This window comes from Nyctibius grandis, chromosome 20 (genome assembly GCF_013368605.1).
Source record: "Nyctibius grandis isolate bNycGra1 chromosome 20, bNycGra1.pri, whole genome shotgun sequence".
NCBI lineage: Eukaryota > Metazoa > Chordata > Aves > Nyctibiiformes > Nyctibiidae > Nyctibius > Nyctibius grandis.
In genome coordinates, this window is record NC_090677.1 from 5,058,538 (window position 1) to 5,081,325 (window position 22,788).

At 38.0% G+C, this 22,788-nt stretch overlaps 1 protein-coding gene across 1 annotated transcript; it reads left to right on the forward strand.

Moving 5' to 3' along the window:
- Positions 1-1,855: 1,855 nt before the first annotated feature.
- DNA2 (DNA replication helicase/nuclease 2) lies at positions 1,856-22,521 on the forward strand. Its single transcript, XM_068416695.1, has 21 exons — positions 1,856-1,866; positions 2,778-2,957; positions 4,004-4,187; positions 5,570-5,715; positions 7,247-7,372; positions 8,261-8,480; positions 9,013-9,130; positions 9,434-9,599; positions 10,897-11,091; positions 12,076-12,306; positions 12,786-12,902; positions 13,003-13,112; positions 14,050-14,159; positions 15,151-15,375; positions 16,478-16,671; positions 16,785-16,874; positions 16,967-17,159; positions 20,675-20,764; positions 21,383-21,565; positions 21,698-21,844; positions 22,465-22,521. The coding sequence occupies exons 1-21, from the start codon at positions 1,856-1,858 to the stop codon at positions 22,519-22,521; spliced, it is 3,093 nt and encodes a 1,030-aa protein (XP_068272796.1).
- Positions 22,522-22,788: the final 267 nt, after the last annotated feature.

Below are 22,788 nucleotides of genomic sequence, written 5' to 3' on the forward strand. Positions count from 1 at the left end.
AGTATAGATAGATAACTCCCTGTTTCTCACAGAATTGGAAGGAGCAAATTTCATTGTCTTGTGATAACAAATTTTTGACAATAAATTCCTGAATTTACACAGTTCAAACTTAATGGAGAACGCTGATGTATCTTAAAATTGTAAGAACATTTTTCTCAACCACTGGTGCCAGAAAGAATTAAAAGAGCCATAGTCTGAACTCTTTGTGCAACTTTTCGTACTAAAGTAAGATTTGGTATTTTTCTGGATTTCACAGACTCTGTATAGAGATCCCCCAGCCTGCTTGGATTTTAGCTAACTTAAAAAAAATTTAAAGCATATTTTGTACTTTTATAACCATATTCTGTTAAAATATTTCTTTTTTAGTGAATGAGAGATGTATAGGCAACACGAAAGAGACCATAGAACACAAGGTTATCAAGTGTACAAAGTAAAAGTATTTATGTAATCTCTTTTAATACCATACCAAATTACATGACTGTGCATTTAATAGTATTGACGCATAACTATTAAATTACAAGTAACCTTATATTAGAGGTTCTGCAATGGAAAGCGACATTAATGTAGTTTACTGCATGTATTTCAGGACTATCCCAAAGAAAACTAAAGCGGCTAATTTAAGTATGTTCTTACCTTTTACAGTTCAAGCTTTGATCCTTCTGTTGGGATGTCTAATCATTGGCCAAAACTGTCGTCTTTGCAGGGCTGGAGCCTCATACTGTTTCCCAATGTTTGACTGCATTAAAGAGATACAAGACCAAACTCTTAATACATCATTTTATGCATCTTTAAACTGAATACATCTTTACACTGAAAGAGGGTAGATTTAGATGAGATACTAGGAAGAAATTCTTTACTGTGAGGGTGGTGAGATGCTGGCCCAGGTTGCCCAGAGAAGCTGTGGCTGCCCCCTCCCTGGCAGCGTTCAAGGCCAGGTTCGGTGAGGCTTGGAGCAACCTGGTCTGGTGGAAGGTGTCCCTGCCCACGGCAGGGGGGTTGGAACTAGATGATCTTTAAGGTCCCTTCCGACCCAAACCATTCTATGATTCTGTGATTCTATGATTTTCCTGACATTTAACCTACAGAACAGTCATACTGATGTATTAAGAATAGATTTAATACCTCTGTCCTTCAAGCTTTGCTAGAAGTGATGGTCTCAGATCCAGAATGCTTTGCTGAAGTAGTGGTTTTGTGGCCAAAAAAAAGCAAAGAAAGGAAATCTGTGTATCTGAAGCTTCTGTATCCCCTCAGAAAGCCTCTGTCTGTCAGTGAACAGCACCAAATGTAACGAGTTCTTACAAGAGAAGTTCGACTCTTAGATTCACTCGTAAGCAGCTGGGAGCAAAAGGCACATCTGATTTTACCTCACACTACCGCACTGGTGTCAGAAGAGCGGGCATTGTTATAACAGCGCTTGACGCGGCGCAATAAAGGACAGGCAGCGCTGAGAACCGACGCACCCGCCCCGGGGACCGCCGGGCTCCCTCAGGGCGCGGCCCCGCCCCCGCGGCGGGGGCTGCAGCACCCGCGCGCCACTTCGCGCCTTCAGCCCCCTCCGCCCGCGCGCGGGAAGCGCGCGCCCCACCCCGCCCCGGCGGAGAACCGCCCTCCCATTGGCTGCGTTGGCTCTCTCCCCGCCAGTGGCCGAGCTGGGAGGGATGAGGGGCGGGGCTTCTCCGGAGGCGGGCGGGGAAAGCGGCTGTACTGCGCCTGCGCGCTGGCGGGGCGGAGGGGCTCTTGTGAGGCGCGGGGCTGAGGGGACCCGCATTTACCTGTGTGTGCGTGTCGTGGCCGGGCTGCGGGCTGGGCCGTGGAGCTGAGGCGGGAGCAGCCGTGCGCGGCGGAGGACCTGCTCATGGCGGAGAGGTAGCGACCGAGTGAGGAGACGAACAAGTGGGTGGAGACGGCCGAGAGCGCGGGGGGTTTGAAATTTAAAGCGGGGTGCGCCGCCTCGCGCCCCTCTCGGCCCCTCCGGCTCCGGGCGCGGGAAGGCGCGGAGGGGTCCTGAGGGCGGCCGGAGCGGGGACGGGGCGGCACGGGCCTTCCTCGGGCGTGGGGGAGAGGTAGGGAGCGCTCGGGACTGCCTGGAATAATGGGTGAGGGAGAGGAGCCCGCCGCTGCTTAGCGAGTGACGGGTGTTTGCGGCGGGCAGGGGAGACTACGGGGCGGGGGCCAGGCGCCTGGGGAGAGCGCTGCCCTTGCCGGGGCTCCAGCAGGCATCGTTCGGTGTCAGGAGAGTGGCTGCCATGGCCGCTCTATCTGAAACTTTGGGTATTGGCCAGATGAAAACTGAACCCGGAATATCCATTTTATAATTATGTTGAGTTTAAGGCAGGGAAAAAGCTAGTTCTCTGTCTTTAATGCAATGGGATGATTGTGGGAATTCTTATGTGCTTTACAGTGTTCAAAGAGATACAAGCTTTCTCACAAGTACAGTTATAATTAACTTCTAAATGAATGCAAATATGTGGACACCAAAAGAAAGCACTAACTGCAATAAATAGTAACTTACTTAATCTTTATATCTCCTTCCTTATGTCTCATATATCCAAATGCTTGTTTTGCATCCCTGTCATCCAAAGAGACAATGTGGAAACTACCAGAGAGATTCCCTACACTCTACCTGTATAGACCTAAAACACACACTAAATGCACATAACAACTGAAGAGGGTTAAAGCTGGGTTTATACTTGAAGCTTTCCCTCTTCCTGTATATGGTTTGGCTGTTTTCTTTTCAAATAGTGTCGCGTCTTTGCATTAATGAATTGTTAATTCAGTTTTCAGAAGAAAGCGACTGACTCTTCTGACACGATACTTAGGAATGGGTTGAACAACAGATACCGTGTGTTGGAAGTCAGCGTAATACAGAGAAATGGAAGCGACCCTGAGAAACACTTGACAATTACAGCATCCCAGTCACGGGAAGATACAGAACTGTGCATTCTTAGGAATGGCTGGTAATCCATACAGAAATGTAGATGTCTGAAAAGGGGACGAAATACTGGATTATTAAGTCAGTTTTCGTTGTGTTGCTTTTGAGATGAGCTTTACTGTCTTAAGTGATACAAAATCTTGAAACAACCTTTATCTAATGTAATATTATCAGTATATTAGTGTAATGGATGTTCATCTTGAGAGAACTGATGTCATGTAACTTGTGTTGAGTAGATATTGCTACCTTAAAGTTTTAACTTGTCTTTGTACTAACAAACAGCAAGACAATAAACTCTAAGCAGGCTATTTTGTTTAAGTGTTGTCTTGCAACAATTAGAAGTGTGCTTCTAAATGATTTACTCTCATTGCACATATAAATGTACAAAGCCATGTCTGTAAAACATGAGGTTTTACACAGTCTGTTAAAATCACATTAGCTTGAGCTCTACTGCAAAAGCTTTTTCAAGTAAGTTTAGCATTATAACTTAGGTGTTTGTGCATTGCATGGTGTGTTACAGAAGAAAAGACTAGCTTAGTCTTTAGAAACACATGGGCGTGCATGTGCTATTTGGCACTGCTTTTTGTTTTCCGTGCAAGCCTGAAAGATGGGAGAAAAGCATAAGACTCCATTTCTTGAAGGAAAAATATAAAACATCTTGAACCCTGAAATTTCTAAATCAACAAAAATATTTTTAGATTTTGCAGACCTTCTGAAAGCGGTGGAATTGTTAAGTAAAAAGGTAGATCTCATGTAATGAAAAAGTAGTATGCCAGTATAAAACATGACAATACTGAAACGGCTCAATACGTGGATCTGGAAGACTTGAAGCCAACAGGATTTCCCTACACTCAAACTGTCCTGATGCATGATCCAGTAGTCAAAATTATTGAAGTTTTGTCAGTAAAAATTCCTTTATTCTCTTTCAGAATTTATTTAAGTCAAATTCTTTAAAAAAAATCACAATAACCTCCTGTTTCAAAGTATGTTGAATCTGATAGATTAATGTATAATTTCTAATACATCATGTCCATAGCTTGCAAATGGTTGTTCAAATGTATTGTATTATAGGGAGTCTGTTCCAGTTGTTCCAGGAGACATCATTCATTTAGAAGGGGAGTGTAGCTCCGGTACCTGGGTCATAAATGAACAGTCTGGATACCTGGTTCTTTACCCAGACCTGCTGCTTTCTGGTACTACGATATCAAACAGTATTCGATGTATGAGAAGAGCAGTGCTGAGTGAAAGGTTTAGGGTAAGTGTTAATTCTAGAACATCAAGTGTGTTAATGGGTTACTGATCCACTGAGACTGGTAATTTAGCTCAATATTAAAACTGGCTGAGATGCTGTACTGCAAAATGTTGTTATTAGCTATTCATAATGTTTACAACATAGAATAATTTAGAATGGGAACTGTCTGTCTCTGAACTTCTTGTGTTTTTTGAGACTTGTGGCTGAAATAATCCTGTTTTCTTAATGTAAGTAATGGGACAAGGAAATGGTCTTCCCACTTAAAATTCTGGCAACTTTTTTGATAATCTCTAGCCACATTTTGTGTGGATATGAATCCCTTGTGAGGGATGTGCCTCTTGTCCACTATATGAAAACATAAGTGGCCAAGTTAAAAGCCACTGAAAAAATCAGCCAATTCAGTTAAGAATTAGTGTGGGCTAACTCTGGAATCTGAATCCACCTGCTGGAACTTGCAAAGAGGATAAGTGTCTTGTGGTAGTGTCCTTACTGATGGCAGAGATGCAACAAATGCCAGTTTCAGCTGAGGAAAACTTCCAGATGTGGTAGGAATATAAATCCAAATGGGCAAGGGAATTGTTAATGGAGTGGTAAACAGGCTGGCTGGGAGCCTGTAGCTGAAACAAGAAAATTAAGTACAGGAGATTAAGGCTGAAATTGTGTCAGTCCTTCCTTAGAGGAGTAATGGGAATAAACTAATCGTTTGAAAGAGACGATGCAGAGGGTTGGAATGACTGGGATAACACCGTCCACCCAGTGGTAAGTGCAACCCATTGGTGCCAGGTCTGTCAAAGATACCTGGAAGTACTTAACCACAGTGATTAGATTTCCATTTTCTTGGTGATGGCTCATGCAGAGGTCATAACTTACTACCACTTTCAACTCTAATGAGCCTACAGAGCCCAGCCCTGGTGATGGTTAGATGGGTTTCTGAGGCATTTTGGTGATACTTGGAATAATTTTGTGTGAGTTGGTAACACACAGGAAACAGCTTCATGCAAAAAAATAGCATCTTTAAGATTGTAAAGAGCAGTGTTTCCTAATGCAAATACTTATATTAATACTGTCCACAGGCAAAACTTGCTCAAAATTCATTTTAATCTGTGCCTTTGTTTCTCACCTGTCAATCACATAGGGATTGTATCCTAACATTGTCAGCGTTGGGATAAAAATGAGAGAGAAAGCAATAAGAGACACCCATTTCAACTTGGCTGTTTTCATAGTCAGATTTGAATAGGTATTAATTAGTGAGGTGAAAGCTCTAATGATCTTGCAATTAAATAAGAGCAGTCCATCATGTGCAGCAAATAAAAACCAGAAATTTTATAGAAAAGTTGGCATGAAGTGGGCGTAAATCTTCATGTGTTGTATAACATTTGTTGCAGGGCTCAGAGTCTGGTTCGCGCCAAACACTCGTTGGTACAATTCTTCATGAAATTTTCCAGCAATCGGTAACAAATAACTTGGCACAAGAAAAAGTAGAAGAACTAGCAAATAAAATTGTGTATGGACAAAAGTATCTCAAAGAAATGTAAGTAGTATTGCAGATGTCCTCTGTTTGGAAGACAGGGTAGGAACACTTGAGCTAGCAGATAAAGTTCTAATTAAAAAAATGTAGCGCTAATATTGAGAGAATATTCTGCCAAATGACCTTGCTTAATGAAACTTGGGTATCTTTTAGTATGATAATTCTGTTTCATAATGTAATCTAATTTGCCTTCCCTGCTGAGCTACTTGTATAGACCTGAACTATGCTTCTGGAGTAACTATATGTGTGGGTTGTTTTCTTTCTTTCTGGCCAAGCAGGCTGGAGTGTTTGTGCCTGTAACATTAGATTTCTAGGCATCTCCCAAAGCTGAGTTAAATGTGATGAGCATAGTTAATTTTGATCCTCAGGAGATGAACTAGAAACTTGTGACTGACCAAGCATTGAGATGTCCGATATTTACATATTCTTTATCAAGTTACTTAATGGCTCAGTTGTTAGAGGACCTTTAACTTAATTTCTCTGCAAAGCTAATAGAAATGGTAGCCAAATAAATAGTCTTCATATTTCCATCAGAAAATGGCAAGATTGGCTGTCAGTTTTAACATTTTACTGCAGACTTGATTAAAATCTAATTCAAGTCATACAAAAAAGATATTATATCTAGAATATTATAAATTGTATGTTGGGCAATGTCAGTATTTGTTGGCCCCACATAAACTGGAAGTTAAAATTGTAACAAGATGTATTACTCTATTTCTGTTATGAAAGTAAACGTTTTGAATTGTGACTGCTAAGATTACTTAGGGCTTTTGTGTCACTCTGGGCCTTTCTGTTTGAAAATGTTGATTTGCAATTCCTCTTTGCATATGTAGGCTACTGTTTGTTGGGTTTGAAAAGTAAGTTATGTAAGTCTGCTGGCTGTGGTCATTTGCACTTGCATGTCTCTGTTGCTGTAGAATAATGACATTATTTCCAGTGAATGCCAGCACTGAATTATCTCGCATGATTAGGTTCTGTTTAATGAGACTTGTGCTTTGGTGTGTATTTGTAACTGTAGCAACTGCAGAGGATCATGATTCCTTTCCAATTAAAATGTTCTGAAGCCTGTCAAAATGTATGTGAAGAACAAGTAGCAGATCAGTGTATTCAGACAAAAAGGAAATAGTATTCTTTAATTTTTAAAAATGCTTTCAGTTTTGCATAAAGCATAGGAACAGCCATTTTTAAGTGCATGAGTCTGGTACTCCTTTCTTGCAGCCGAACTATTAGCTTTGTTTCATCACATCTGCCTTGCTGATGCTTTCATTGTGCTACACCTGTCATTTCAAAAGTTATATCAGAAACGAACATAGTGTATTCTACCTCTTGTTGTGGTTGTTCAGTTACAGTTTTATGAATTAGTCAATTGAGTTGAACCTTAATGAATCTGTCATTATCTGCAATTTATAGATGCTTATTAAAACTTGACAGTTATTGCCATTAATCTTGTTGCTACCTGAGGCAAAAATCTTGTTAGTACCAGCAGCAAATCTATTACTTCTGTCTCCTTAATGTGCATGGCTTTATTTTTTAGGTATCACTTAAACCTGAAACAAACAGAAATAATGCAGGAAGTGCAAGAATATTTGCCATCGTTTTTTAAATGGGTGGAAGACTTCATGCATAACCCAGCTAACCAAAATAAAATGCAACTAAAACTGTAAGAAGCCAGAATTAAAGTTAAAACCATTCTAAATTGTATATCTTGTTTGGTTCACTTTTAATTTTTAGACCACCACTTTTAATGCAAATCTGTTCAGTGATATGGAGCTAATTCAGGGCCTCACTGCCAAAATAGCAAGTCTCAAGAGCTGCATGTTTAGCTGCCACTGTGAGTACTGGGAAAGATATTAAGACTGAGGGTGAACTGACATAAGAATTGTATTGGTCTTAAAATCCTTGTAAAAGATGTGGTACAAAGTAGAAACTTCAGTAATTGGAAAAGCAAGCATATTTGATCTACTGACTAAGCTAGAAGTTACTGTAAATATGTGCAAGACTACAAACCAGAATGTGAAACTATTTATTAACCAAATGTAGTTCTTCACTAAGATAACAGTTTATCAGTGAAATGGTGGTTTTACTTAACTGCTGCTGACCTCTTCTTGTCTACAGCTCCTTGCTGTTAATGGTAATAGCCATGGGGTGTTAAAGTTTCAGTGAAATGGCAGACCTGAGTAACATCTGTATGCTGCTTTCCAGTGTGTATCACTGAACTTTTTGAAGAACCAAAGTGTTTTAGAGTGTGGTTATTCAGAAAAGACCAAAACATATTAAAAACTGTTTAAGATTCTTTTTTAACTTTGAAATTTAGATGAATAGCAAAACTACGTGCCAATGAGCAATTTAAAGTAACTTTCTGATATGATGCCTTCTCTGTTAATAGAAAGATAGTTTGAGTGAGGCTCAATGCACTTTATTTCTAAAGTTAGTGCCTAAAGAGGGCCCATAATACAAAAATACTAGATATTTAATTACAACACATTTTAATATTTAAATATTAAGAATTAAGGGAAATTGTTAACTTCTGATTTAATTTTCTTCCTAGGTCAAGTGGTGAAAAAAAGGAAGACTTCTCTTCTAAGATAGAGATTGTAGATATCTTAGATGTTGAAGAGAATATCTGGTCTCCCAGGTTTGGGTTGAAGGGAAAGATTGATATTACAGCCAGGGTGAAAATCCATCGCCAGTCTGGAGTACAGTCTAGGATAATGCCGTTAGAGCTCAAGTCTGGCAAGGAATCTAACTCCATAGAGCACAGAAGTCAGGTACAAAACCAGATGTCTGATTTCACTATCAGTGGCTATGTATACTTTATTTTATTAGATGATCTATTTTGTCTTATGAGTGTGAAACACTTTGTACATGGTCTAATCTAGATTTATGTAGATCTGGGCATGCCCAAAGCTGCTGATAGAAAAGGAACGGGAACTGAGGAGTGAGATGTATACAAGTTTACCACTTTCAAACACATTTATAGTTTTTATCCTGAAATATCTGTTCTTTAGTCTCTTCTTACTACATTCCAGTATTAGGCTGTGACAAACTGCTTCAGGAATTAGTGTTGTACATCTTTCCGCATAGCTGGCATGACCTAGAGGTGGTAGTCTTGTTATAAGCTTTTGTTAAGGAAGATGCCTTTTAATTGAAATCCTTACTAGGTGCTTACTACTTATGGCTTCTAGATTACTTGTGATAGTAATGGCTGCTTAACCATATAAATTATGGAAAAACTAAATACAGCTTATAACTTATTTTGTTTTTAATGCATTGTAATAAGTTTATACATAATGTTTGCAGGTTATTCTGTATACATTGTTGAATTTAGAACGGAGAGTAGATCCTGAAGCTGGATTTCTTCTTTATCTTAAAACTGGTACTATGTACCCTGTTTCTGGAGCTCGCATGGACCGAAGAGGTAAAGTTGTTCCCCTTCCTCAGAAACCATAATCATCTTAATTAAAATAAAACATTTTAGTAATAGTTATAAGGTTTGCTCTCATGAACATATCTGTACTTAGAGATGTATCATTTGTTATGTTACTAATTCCAATAATCTTATGTTAAAAACTTAATGGTTTTATTAATACTCCACTAGGACTTTGCTATATGAATACTCACTTCTTAGCTGACTAAGAAGTTGATGGCTAGTTACTTTTGAGTTAGAAATTATTACAAACAAACCCTAAAACATCAGCTTAGTTCGTTCTTTTCTTGACAGAATTAATGAAGTTAAGAAACCATATGGCCTTCTACTTAACACACAGTACGTATAAATCTGCTGCGGGAAGACAGCAGTCACAGCTTGCTGCTTTGCCTCCTGTAATTGACGACAGTCAAGCCTGTAAATATTGCTCCCAAATACACAATTGCTTTCTCTACAGCAGGTAAAAAAAAAGTTTGACTCATGTTTTTAAATAAGCTTGAATAATTGTAGCTCTTGATACTACGATTTCATTTTTGTGGTTGACAGTTTATTGAGGGCTATTACACCCCAAAAGAATGTTCCACAGACCCCACTGCAACTCTTACAGTGCAAGTCCCTAATCTCGCAGAGACTTAATGTGTTTGCTCAGGTACACTTTCTGCTAGATAAAATCTGAGATAAGTCTCAACAAAATACTTGATGACAATAACAGATTTCTGTTATATCTAAGGTAATAACAATTTATGATTTTAAAAAGCTATATTCCTGCAACTCTTTGAAATGGGCAGTCTTTTGAGGCTGAATTATGTCTGGACAGCAACTCTCACTTTGACTCTGTAGAAGATCATTTCCCTGTAGGGTATCACACAAGTAGTGATACATTGATATTACTCTGCTGAAGTGCTATTGCATCTCCTGTTAAAGAGAAGAAGTCATGAGCAAATGTTAGATAAATTTTCACATAAGGTTACTGAACTGTTTTAAAAACTGTTATAAGTTTTGGTCTTGTCTTTATGCTGCAGGGAAAAACAGAACCAAAATTGTATACTGAAGAGATCAAATGAGATGTGTTAGAACAGGAGAGCTTTTGGGGTGATCTTGTGTAAATATAATGCCCGATGATTGTTTTTAAAATTGTAGAGGTAAAAGCGTATGTTGAGGGAGCTGGCTTTGTGGGTGTACGTGATATGTTTTTGTGAAATACTGCTTCTAATATTCAGTTGTTACAGCAACAGGATTATTACTAATTGGGTAGGCATTCACTTCTGAACTATTTTTTTCTATTTGGTGGCGTTTTGTATATGTGAGTAGTTATAATGTCTATTAATATTTAGCTTCGAGATAAATTGACTTGAAGTCTGCTTGTGTATTAACTGTTAAATCTCCTTCACTTAGCTAAATCTCAATATACTATTCATATGTTACAAAAAAGGAGTAAAAGATCAACTATATAAATGTATAAGTACTATCTTTGAAATGTCTTTGGTCTTTGACTAACTTATCATCCTTAATAACTCAAAATCATAGAGATGATGTAAAGTTACTAATATGAGATTGTTCCTATGTACAAATGATACAGATTTAACTTTATTTCAGTGATGATAAATCTATCTGCTGTGTTAGTATAGATTTATATATAGTATATATAGTATATGTAAATCTATAGTATATATTTAAATTGGCATTATGTGTATACAGACTTCCAAGGAAAAAAAAAATAGAAGTTGACTCTTTACTGTGTTTGGTTCCTCTCCTAGAGCTGTAGAACAAAAGATGGCCAGTGTGTCTTTTCCTCCTGCTATGGTACCCATTATTGAAAGAGAGACCCAGCACCTGAAACCTTCCCACTTAGAGTATTTCAGCCTGTGGTATCTAATGTTAACCTTGGAGCTGCAAAGTGGAGAGGGTAAAAAGGGATATAAAAATATATGGATGATACCTTCTTTGGAAAGGTAAGATGCAATTTCTAACCTGGTGCAAATGATGCTCCCTTCAGTAACTGGAAATTAGGCATTGTCAGCTTGTGTTTTCAATACAAGGAAAACTAGGTATTTTATGGTGCTTGTAGAAATACCTAAATATGCTACTTGCGTAGGCAGGTTTTTTGTGAGATGTGACCTAATGGAACCATGAGCCTACTAGATTTATTGGGTTTGTATTTCCACTATGATATGTTTTTTGTTGTTGTTAAGTCACACATAGGAAGCAGCAAACTGCAGCCTCAGTCTTCAGAAGCAAAAGTGGTATAATTCCATTTTGTTTGTGTCCCTGGGGGCTGAGGCTGGGTGCTGACTGTGAGCCCAGCTCATTGCACTGGTTTCCTGAGGGTTTACTTGACAAACAATGATGCATTTTGGATCATACTCCTCAGCATGGCTATGAACGTGGATAAAGGCAGACTCAGGGCTCTTGTTGGCTGAAGTAGCATGTTATTATACCTCACCTAGACCAGCAGCTGTGGAAAAAACAACTGGCGGTTTGTAGGCCCATTTCAAAGCATATGTAGAAGTGAAATGTAGCTGAGTTAAGTGGAACAAGCAACTCCATAAGCGAATATGGAACATCTTAGCGACATGGATCCATACATTTTAGTATTTGTTTTAACAAGAAATTGTAGATAACTTTAGTGTAAATATTAGAGTCTGTTCTTGGAACAAGTACAAGGGTTCTACATATTTTTACAATCTTTTTCTGGTCAAAGTGGCTATTGTAAAGTGACTGTTTACTTAATCTTCCTGGTTCTTGTTGTGTGTGTTTGGGTGGTTATTTTTTTTTTGTTGCTTTGGGGATTTTATTTGTTTATCTTTGTTTTGGTTTTTGTGTTTTGGTGGTTGGTTGTGGGAGGTATAGTTTTTTTTACTTGTGGGTTTTTTTAATGTTTCTCTTACTGAGAGGATCTTAATATTAAAACATATTTCTTTTTCTAATATCTTCAGAGAGAAGGCTGGAGATTGTGTTGGAAACATGATCAGAGTTGATCAAGTGCAGGAAATTTCCGAGGGACAGTATCTACATTTTTTCCAACGTAAAAATGGTGCCATACCTGGAACAAACCTACTGGTTGGTGATCGAGTGGTTGTGAGTGGAGAGGAAAATGGTTTACTTGGTTTGGCTACTGGCTATGTTAGAGAAGTCAGTGTGACAAAAGTCTCCTGTTTGTTGGGCAGGTAATAATACAAAAGGAAAAATATCTGTTTGAAGACACTATGATACTGGCTTCAGGAAGGGTGCTTCTAGGTGTCCAAAAAGCTCTGACATGGTCTGACTCTTCTTGCTGAGCTTGGGGAAATGCCCTTCAGAAATTCTCTTTATCTTGATTGAAAATGTCAGTACGTGGTCAGTGTATATGCATGTCTATTTAACTAGGTTGTTTGAATAAAAGCATGCTTGCAAACTCCATTTACTTATGTCTCCAACATGAGATGATATTAACACAGTGATTATCTTTCATTATTCAGACTATATTGTCTTTAAATTGGGCTTTGATCATGTTTTATTTATATCAGTTAATAGTGTGCTGCTTCTAGCTATTGCTTCACTCTGGGACCTCTGGAAGGTGTCACTTAACACTTAGTACTAAGTCTTTAACCATTGACATACTGCTTGTAAACAGATTTATTTTGTCCATGTTTCTGTCATCCTTCAGGAATTTGTCAAAGCTCCCCAAAACCACCATATTCAGGTTGGATCATGAAGAAGGAGATTTTGGTATAGGAGTCCCCTTTGAAAACCTTTCTCAACTGATGAAAGATTCCCCAGTCAGGTATGAAAAATCAAATTAATTTCACACTTTCAATATTTTCAGATAAAGTTTCTCAACTGGTAACTCTTCTTGTGTTGTTTTTTTTTTTTTTAATCCACAGTGAAAGGCTCCGCAACTTGATAATTGACTTCCACAAACCACATTTTATTCGGCACTTGAGCTCTGTCCTTCCTCCAGAAGCAAAGGAAACTGTTGCAAATATTTTAAAGGGTACAAAGTGTCTTTTCCCAAAATCCTCTGTTTAGTAGTACGTCTCTATAGCCAAAGCATTAACCACACTAAATAAAAGGGTGTTCTCCTACTTTCAGGTCCAGTGATAGTTTTCTGCTTAAAAATTAAAAACAAGTTCTTACCTTACATGTCGTCTTGTGATTAAATTAGTCTTAAACTAGTTGGAATATTTGTTTACAACTTTGTTTTACTTTTGCTAGCTGCTGCAGCTTGCAGTTTCAGAGTGCCATATGATTACCTCTCTAACCTTTACAAAAGGAAGGAACAGGGAAGGCTCTTGGGATAGAGGAAGCAGACTTTGAGGGAGTGGAAGGAGATGGGCTTTGGTGTAAGCATTCATTTGTATAATCACTCTTGCTGACTTGTTGGCTGCTCTGTGGTGTTTGATGCTTTGTGGCACTTTGTTTTTTTAAAAGCTGTTTACGTATGTGGCAGTGTCTCATCTTTGGTGAAAATACTTCATTGTTCTCTAATGCTGCTTATTTGCATCAGACTGGGAAAAACCAGCTCTGATGTAACGTTTCTTCTAAACAAGATGATGCTATATGTACAGCTCATTTCCCTTTGCTGTGAGCCATATGTTTGAATGTGAAAGTGGGTATGATAAAATAGAAATGCCCATACACGATACCATATGGAGGTGGTCATCTAGGATATTAGAAAAGAAGTCACAAAAGGTGTAAGAATAAAAATGCCTTCAGTGATTTATTTCTAGGATTGTAGTGCAGACCCTGTACTACATGTCTTGTGTGTTATGTTTAATATCATTACTTCATTAGAACCTACAGACTTACTCTGCTCAATTCTTCAGGAGCTTTAGTGGAGGAGGAAACTACAGTTTTGTTGTATTAACTTTAGCAAGTATTGCAATTATTATGAAGTATTGACATTTAATTCTTATTTTTCTTCTTTAAAGGTCTGAATAAGCCTCAGAAACAGGCAATGAAACAAGTGCTACTTTCAAAAGACTACACACTTATTGTGGGTATGCCTGGAACAGGAAAAACTACTACAATATGTGCTCTAGTAAGATCATGTACCTTGATGTTTAAATTTTTTGGTGAGATTTAGAGGATAGCATTAAACAAACTGTGTATAAAGCACACTGTTCAAAATTGTCATGAACTATTCTACTGGTGTCTGCATAATTTCAAAGAAGAAAACAAATTTCTTTTTACTTAAGAATTTATATTTGGTAGAACTAAAGATGTGTTTTGTGGAGTAGGATTCTTTTTTGCTTGTGTAGGAATATATGTGGGAGGGAGGAGATTGAAGTGTGATATTTAATCACTTCTGTTTCACTAATGTTAAAATTCTTTGGCCCCAAATGTCAGCAAGTCCTCAAATCATGAGTAACAGCTCAAAAAACTGACCCCTTGGGGAAGTCAGTCCCTTGTCCGTTGTAAATTTTATAAACCCATGGTGCTGAAGCTATGTGTAGCCTGCTAGCCATCTCCTCTAGTTGGTGGTTCTCCTTCCCCAGGAATGGACTGTAGGAGCATACTGGATTCGGGCTGTGGGCTGAGTGAGTTTTGCTTGAAATAGCAGTATCATCTCGCTTCCAGTTGCATCAACTCATGGGGAAAGAGGAGGCTGGAGAGCAGGCTGCTGCTGCTATTATCACATCAGCTTGTTCTACTGAATCTGTTGTGGCTAAACTGTCATGGAGAATAGTGCTTGTGGGAGTGGGCTGCATGACTTGTTCTCATCGTGGGGATCTTCAGAATGCAGTTCCTTCTCTTCAGTGCAGTTTGAGAGTGTGCATGGATATTCTTAGCTCGTGCTGTTTGCAGCATGCATAGGAAGCCTGCTGTTTGTGAGAACCACCAGGTCTATTACCCATATTGCTTTGACAATAGCTAACTGGCAGACCTGGCCAGAAAGACTGATATAACTGAAGCCATACTTGTTATGGGCTCCCTCCAAAACTTCTTGTATTTTTTACCTAGTCAAACATGGGATTGCTGATTCTTGTATATGAACTAATAACTTTTTCTTTCCCTTTGCCACTCATTAGGTGAGAATTCTTTCTGCTTGTGGCTTCAGTGTTCTTCTGACTAGTTTTACACACACTGCTGTAGACAATATCCTGCTAAAGCTAGCCAAATTCAAAGTTGGTTTCTTGCGCTTGGGGCGAGCTCAGAAGGTTCATCCAGATATACGGAAATTTACAGAAGAAGAAATTTGCAGGTCCAAATCAATTAAATCTGTAACAGATTTGGAAGAGGTCTATAACAGTCAGGTGAGAAAAGTGTTTTTTTGCTAGCCCTGCAAAGTTTTAAGGATAATTATGTTAGTATTCTGGTTGTTTGGATGCTGCAGACAAGGAACCCATCCCAAGGGTATGTTACTGCTGTAAGAAATCTGAGGTGAAAAAGATACTAAATCTCTGCATTGCTTCAATTTCTTTATAGCCAATAAAGACCAACATTAACAGTCTAAAAGTTGAAAAGCACTGTGAATGTCCACACAAAGTAACTTATCATTCTAATAAGTCCCAAAGACTCCAGTGCTTTTATCTGAAATCTTGTGTGTGAGGGTAGTGATTAACTGCTGCAACCTCCTCTATCTTTATTCACTCTCCTCTATCTTTATTTTATATTATTGCTGCTGTTTGTCTCTTTTTACCTCTCATTTGTACAATCATCAGATGGGGAAGAGGAAGTGGTGTGCTGTGGAGCTGTCCAAACGCTAATTTTTGATGGAAAGATTAGTGCTGCCTGTGTGAATATTAATGCAAACCATAATGGGAGCTGGGTAAACTGAGTCAGTGGCAGCTTTAAATTAAATTTGTTGAAAGAATGAACTTCATGATAGCTGGAGTAAATGCCAACTTTGCAAAAGCTGCCATTTACTTTTTTGTCGATAGGCATTGCAGGGGAATGATCGAAGTCATAAGGGAAGTGACTTAATGTTTCATATTTTAGTCATTTCAGATTGCAGTGGAAGCACAGTGGTGGGAAGAACTATGCTGCTGTTTTATCTTCTCTTTGGAGTTAAAAGAAAAAAACCCACAATTTTCTACAGTAGTCATTTTGGCACACTCCATGAATTGTATATGCATAGAACCTGATATCACCCTGAACGTGTGGCAGGAACAAATTATTTACTACAGTCTGCTCCTAAAGCTGATTTTTGTTTATCGTTTGCAATTGATGCAAGAATATGTGAGGCCAATATGTTTGTAAGGTGTGCTGGTCTGATTTCAAGTATTAATAATTTGATTTATTTTATTTTACATTTTAGTTTAGTTTAATGGGAAATATTTTTTCTTTTAACCTGGAAAACATAGTGCTAAAGGATATAAGATCCATCTGATCCTTAAAGTGTGTCTCAATTTTCAGCCAGTGGTAGCAACGTCTTGCATGGGAGTAAATCACCCCATCTTTGCTCAGAAGCAGTTTGATTTCTGTATAGTTGATGAAGCTTCCCAAATAAGCCAGCTCATCTGTCTGGGCCCGCTATTCTGCTCCAAAAGGTTTGTGCTGGTCGGGGATCATCAGCAGCTGCCTCCACTTGTACTGAATGCTGAAGCAAGGTAAGATAAAATGGTGCTGGACAAGTATTAGTAACATGAATTCTGGGAAGGCTCTTGCAGTATTTTGCCTGACACATTTTTGTTTGGTTTGTTGTTTGTTTGTTTTGTAACAGAGACCTTGGCATGAGTGAAAGCTTATTTAAAAGGCTGGAACAAAACCAAAATGCTGTTGTCCAATTAACTGTGCAATACAGAATGAATAGGTATTTTAAACTTTTAAGTATTACATTGGGTTTTTTAATGTGGGATTGAAACCACAAGATTTGACACCTCTTCTTGTTTTTTAAATCTTTAGTAAAATTATGTCACTGAGTAACATGTTAGTGTATGAAGGCAAACTGGAATGTGGCTCCGAGAAGGTGTCAAATGCCACTGTTAACTTGCCCAACCTAAAAAAATTGAAACTGGACCTTGCAGATGCTTCAAAAATGTGGTTGAAAGAAGTACTTGATCCAGACACACCTGTGTGTTTTCTGAACACAGAGAAGGTAAAGTTTGTTATGTTCTCCGTTCAAAATTCTATTTTTGATGCAAGTTCTCAATGCAGTCAATATGTAAAACTTCATATGGCTTAGGCAGGGTAAAATATGTACTTTAAAAAATGGTTTTCTAGTTAGTGTAAAATGTGCAACATGCAAAAATGTTGATAGTATAGCTGATCAGTTGGGGTGGTACAGCTACTGCTGGAAACATTGCATCTAAGAGCAGCTGAAAAGTTTTAATTCACAGAATATTGAATGTATTATAAACTTTGTTCTTGTGCAGAATGTAGCTTAAAGTGTGTAGCCAGACTGGATGCCCTTGCAACCAGAAATAACCTTGTTTCCTGAGGGTCAGCGGTGTCTAAGCTGTGTGCCCGTGGCAGGAATAGTTGTAATTCTCCATTGAATTTTGCAGACATTCTAGACACTGAAGTGTGAGGGAGGAGTAAGTTGATTTTAGGTGTGTCCTCTCATAAGAGACTCAAGTTTTTGCCAGAAAAATAAAACTCCAGAATGGATAAGAATTATGCAAAGAAACTGACTTCAAGGTAAAATAAGGAAGAGTTTAAATACATCTGGAAAAAGATTAATAAATTTGTACATATTTGTGGTCTCAAGTACTTGCTGTCACTGTAGTTACTGACTGGATTATGAAGATCTCGAAGCAGACAGTTGGTCCCAGGGAAGAGGTTTGTCCCCATAGGAAACTGGCTGATACACTGTTCATCTATTAATCAGACCAAAATCAGTAATGTGAAAGCTACAGTTCGTGTTCCATTTTAATTTTTTTTCTTCCCTAGAAAGCCCATCCCGTGGATAAGGCAGCTGTTCTGTTTGTAGAAGCAGCAGGAAAGTTTCACTTTCAACAAAACCAAGAGTATTTTGGAGACATTAGGCTATAATGTCATACCTCTTTGGACTTAATGTCAAAACTCCATGTGTTGTAGTAGTCATAGAGGGAGGAAACAACAAAAAGAGAGAAAAAGGAGGAAAAAAAACCCCAACCCCCAAAACCCCACTAAACACAAAAACAGCATTTATTTTGTTTTCTTTGACTTCATAGTATTTTTTTCCCCATATACTGTTGTTTGTAGTGTAACCAAGAAAAGCATCTAAAGAAACATATTTGGGGGATACGAAAGGGGAGAAAGGAGAGAAACTATCATATGACAACACCAGGAAGCTTGCATTTATTGTGCTTGCTTTAAAACAATAAAGCGCCTCTATTGTTTTCCATTTAATAACGCGATGTCTTTGTGACAGTAATCAGGAATCTATTTGTTCCTTTTCTGCCAAACCCTGTGTCAGTCTGCACTTCCTCTGACAACTCGGGTCTGAACGTTGAAAAATTACATCCTTGATTTAAGGCCAGCCTTCTGAGTAACTCTAGACCGGAGTTGTTGTGGGGTTGTGGGGGTTTTTTTGATGCACTATGCTAACATAATAAATATAAATGTAAGCATGTATTCTCATCATCAGCATGACCTAGCTTTTAGAATTTTTTTCTTTCTAAAATAGTTTTTGTATAGTCTTTGGCTACATTGATGCTAGTGTGGATAGAAACCAACTGTGTGTTAAAACAGTGCTTTTCTGCTTGAAGAAGACTTGAGCGCATACAAGTTTGGAGGCTTCTTAGGTGTAATGTTTTTTGATTAATAAATTAAAAAAAGAACTAACAAACCCAGAACAGCAGAGCTATAACAGTATAGCTTAATGCAGTTGTGATATGACAGGTCATAACAGCTAGACTGAGTGCATGATGGCAGTGTAAAAACAAGTTAGCTTACAGTAAGTATTAAGCTGTGTAGCTGTTGAGACACAAGCTATGGAGAAACTGCTGTTTTGGAAAAGGCAATGGAATCTTCTAATATGAAGGAAAATACTTTCTGCTTCTGTAATCTACAGAACATACTGAAAACATGCTATGTCATGTAAAAGAAGCTTGGAGGACGTGTTGCAGAAAAATAGGATTCTTGCTGAAGTATGTAGTACCCTACTTAAGCAACACAATACAGAGTACTTTTTTTTGCATGTGGCTGGAATCCCAAAATAAACTTGTGGATGTAGTAGCCTACTATTTTTATATATATATATATATGTATATGTATGTATATGTGGCCTCGAAGACTGTTATATACAGTTGCAGCAGTGTCGTATATGGGTTTGTCAGTCTCTTTTAGTTTTTTTTGTTCATTTGCAGTGCTTCAGTGTGCTAGGCATTGAACACAGATTACACTTAATGAGCTACCCAGTCAGTTCCTGGATTTGTGCAGCTTTTGATGCATATTGTACGCTGTCAGATTCTATACATGTGCAGTGGTACTGCTCTAGCAAGCAGATGCCACTTCCCTGGAGTACTCTTACAGATATTAACTATGTATTACTTTTTCCCACATGTTAAACATTATAGTGATCTCCAGATTCAGCCCATTCAGATGATACTGAGGTGGATGTTCGGAGAAGTAAAACTAGTTGTAACAGGATTCTGAGTGTTGCTTTAAGTCAGACTATACCACCTCCCATTTTAAGTGGCAATGCTGTCATAAAAATTTAGAAGGAAAACTGAACAAAGCGGCATCCAAGAAAACAAAGTTGATGTATGTCACTAGTAACAGAGGCAAACAGTGGAATGGGTGAAGTAGTAAATGGCAGTAAGTGAATAAGGTAGTAAATGGAATTTAGAGCTAAAAAGCAGAGGCAGATTTAGTGTATGCTCAGTTTTAGACTGTTCTAAATCAAGAGGTTTGTTACTTGACCCCAGATGTTTAGCTGCATGCCTGTTTACTAGAAGGATGACATAAGGGACACTTTCATTGCTAATGACACTACTTAAACTTGAGACAAGGCAAGAGCTAAGCAAAGAGAATAAACTACAAAACTGTGATACCAAAATGACAGGAGTTTACATTCTAAGCTGGTTCCTGGCTTTCTGGTCTCATTCATACATGATGCGGGGAAAGGGAGTTAATAGTTAAGAAATGGTAATTTTGGAAGTTAAATTTAATACTACCATTTTGGATAGTTCTTCCTGTAGTTTTAAATGTAGGCTTTCAAACATTTAAAAAAAATCCTTTCTGCCATGGAAATGGGGAAAATACACTGTAAATGTTGTATGGAAAGCCTTAAAACAAAAGTCCCATGTAAAATACTGTTTGCTTTTTTACCTTGTCAGGGTGGGAAATGTCCATTCTTTACAGTTCACACAATATATGTCATATGAAAAGTCAGATCAAGCTTTCACAGTTTCTTTAAGGTGACTTGCTAGTACTAGAAACTCAGTAGATTCTTTCAACTTGTTTTGCAAATGCAGTGTTCTGAAGTTACTTTACAGTATAGGATCTTATACTCTGTAAAATTTAGCATTTAGCCTTATTTTTTATTAAAACTTTTACTATAAAATGCTGTATGATATATCTATAAACCTACTGTAAAACTCTGTATGATATGGTGAGTTAGGGATCAGAATATAGTATGCCATTATAGACAGCACGAGTCATTATTTTCTGTTTACGTTTTTAAAGGTCCCAGCACCAGAACATGCAGAAAAAGGTGGCGTAAGTAACGTGACAGAAGCTAAACTAGTACTCTTCCTGACGTCCTTGTTTATTAAGGTATTTTTTACTTTATTACATTGTTCAGAGGGACAGCTTTATAATAATTTTTACATTGCTATAGTAATGGTGACTATATGTGTTGGGTTCTTCTTTGAGAGATAACCTTAAGGATAAATTGAAGGTTGGCTACATGTCAGTATAGTGAGGAGCCTGAGGTCTGCATTCAGTTCCCTGTCCCTTGCTTGGTTGGATTTGGGATGCAAAAAAAGCTGGATGACAAATTCTTTTAAGAGATGAGGACTTTCTTGGGAGGGAGGGGAGAGGATTTGCCATTCTTCCTTATTTCATCCAGTCAGCTTCAGGAGTAGCACAGACGAGGAGTTCTGAGTGTTCGCCTCACAATATGGGGAAGAAAAGAAAATGTGGATTTCAAGGATATCTGTCTTTGTGGTAGATTAAGACAAAGCTTGGGAGCTTGCAGTAACTAATATTTTCTATTCTCTTTAGTTAATACCAGTTTTACCTAGAGTTCCATTGATGTTTTAGTGTAGATACAATACCTTGCAGCACTGTTTTAAAAAAAAAAAAAATCCTTGATGGTCTTCAGACAGTGATGAGTGTCCCAAGCTAACTGCAGTGACTATTTTTTTTTTCTTTTGTTTCTTCTTTGTTCAGGCTGGCTGTAAGCCTTCAGACATTGGTATTATATCACCATACAGACATCAATTAAAAACAATCACTGATTTGATTGCAAAATTGAAGGAGAACAGAGTGGAAGTCAACACAGTAGACAAATACCAAGGAAGAGATAAAAGTATCATAATTGTATCTTTTGTTAGGAATAGTAATGATGAAAATGTAAGTTGGTCATATTAACTTTGTTTCAGTCAATTTTAATAGTTAAGAACCTCATTTTCAAAAGGCATCTATCTACATTAAAATCTGAAATTGAAGTAGGAAAAATAACAGCAAATTGTGTTTATTTAACAGCTTGGCGCCCTCCTGAAGGACTGGAGACGTCTTAATGTTGCTATCACGAGAGCCAAGCACAAACTCATCATGGTGGGCTGCGTTCCAACCCTGTGCCGCTATCCTCCTTTAGAGAAGCTACTCTGCCATTTGCAGTCTGAGGCAATGATATCCTTTTTCTCCACGCTGTTTTGTGAAAGGGGAAAGGTAAGACTGACTTACTGAGATTTGAGATAAGGATGGCAAGATCTTTGATTATTTAGGGTATACTTTTAATGCTGCTTGGCAACACAGTACAAAATGTGCTAATGAAATATGCCAAAAATATACTCGAGATCAAGCTAATAGATGGATTTAGAACCTTCACTGTCTTCAAAAGCGGAAAAAGTCCATGCTGATTTGCAAGTCAACTTTGACATAATTTTAGAGGCCTGAATTTTTAATGTTTAATGCTTTTGCATTTTTTATCATCCTCGTTTCTTGGCATCTTAATGTCGGTGTGATTGTTTTCCTCAGAAGTACCATGCATTTAAACACATCTGGTGAGAGAATGGTTCAGGAATAATATTGCTAGAATGGAAAATGGTGTAACTTCCAGATGACTTGTTAATTTTTTCTTTCTCTCTGGCACTGTATTGAGTTTGCTGTAGCTATGGCTGTTTCCATCTCCTGTTTAAATAGGAAAGACCTTGTTAGCTGCGTTCTTTGCAAACACTGATACATATTCAAACAGGTTTTGTGTTTTTGTGACAGTGATATGTTATCCAAGTGCTTCCTTAACTTGCTACATCTTCAATCTTCCACCCGGGGCTCATGAAAGTATCCACAAGTGTAACATTTTATGATTGTGAAGATGGAGACTTTTACGGGCGTTTGTATATTTTCTTCTGGTGCTGCTTAATGTAAATAACTGGTTAGTGGGGTATGAGTGCTGAGTGCACTGTTTAATCTGAATGAAGCCAAAACAGAAATCCCATTCAATTATTTTAAAGGCTTTGTTTCAGTAAAATAATAATACACATTTCTTCCTTTAATAAGCTGATTGTTAAGCTGGTCATTTTTAGTGCCGGTGTATTTGTAACAGACCAGAAATAGGAAGTACTCTGTTCCCT

Coding starts and splice junctions, on each gene's coding strand:
- DNA2 (XM_068416695.1), top strand. Junction 12,903..13,002: donor ATGAAAGATTCCCCAGTCAG/GTATGAAAAATC, acceptor TTTAATCCACAG/TGAAAGGCTCCGCAACTTGA. Junction 15,376..16,477: donor AAGAGGTCTATAACAGTCAG/GTGAGAAAAGTG, acceptor CTCAATTTTCAG/CCAGTGGTAGCAACGTCTTG.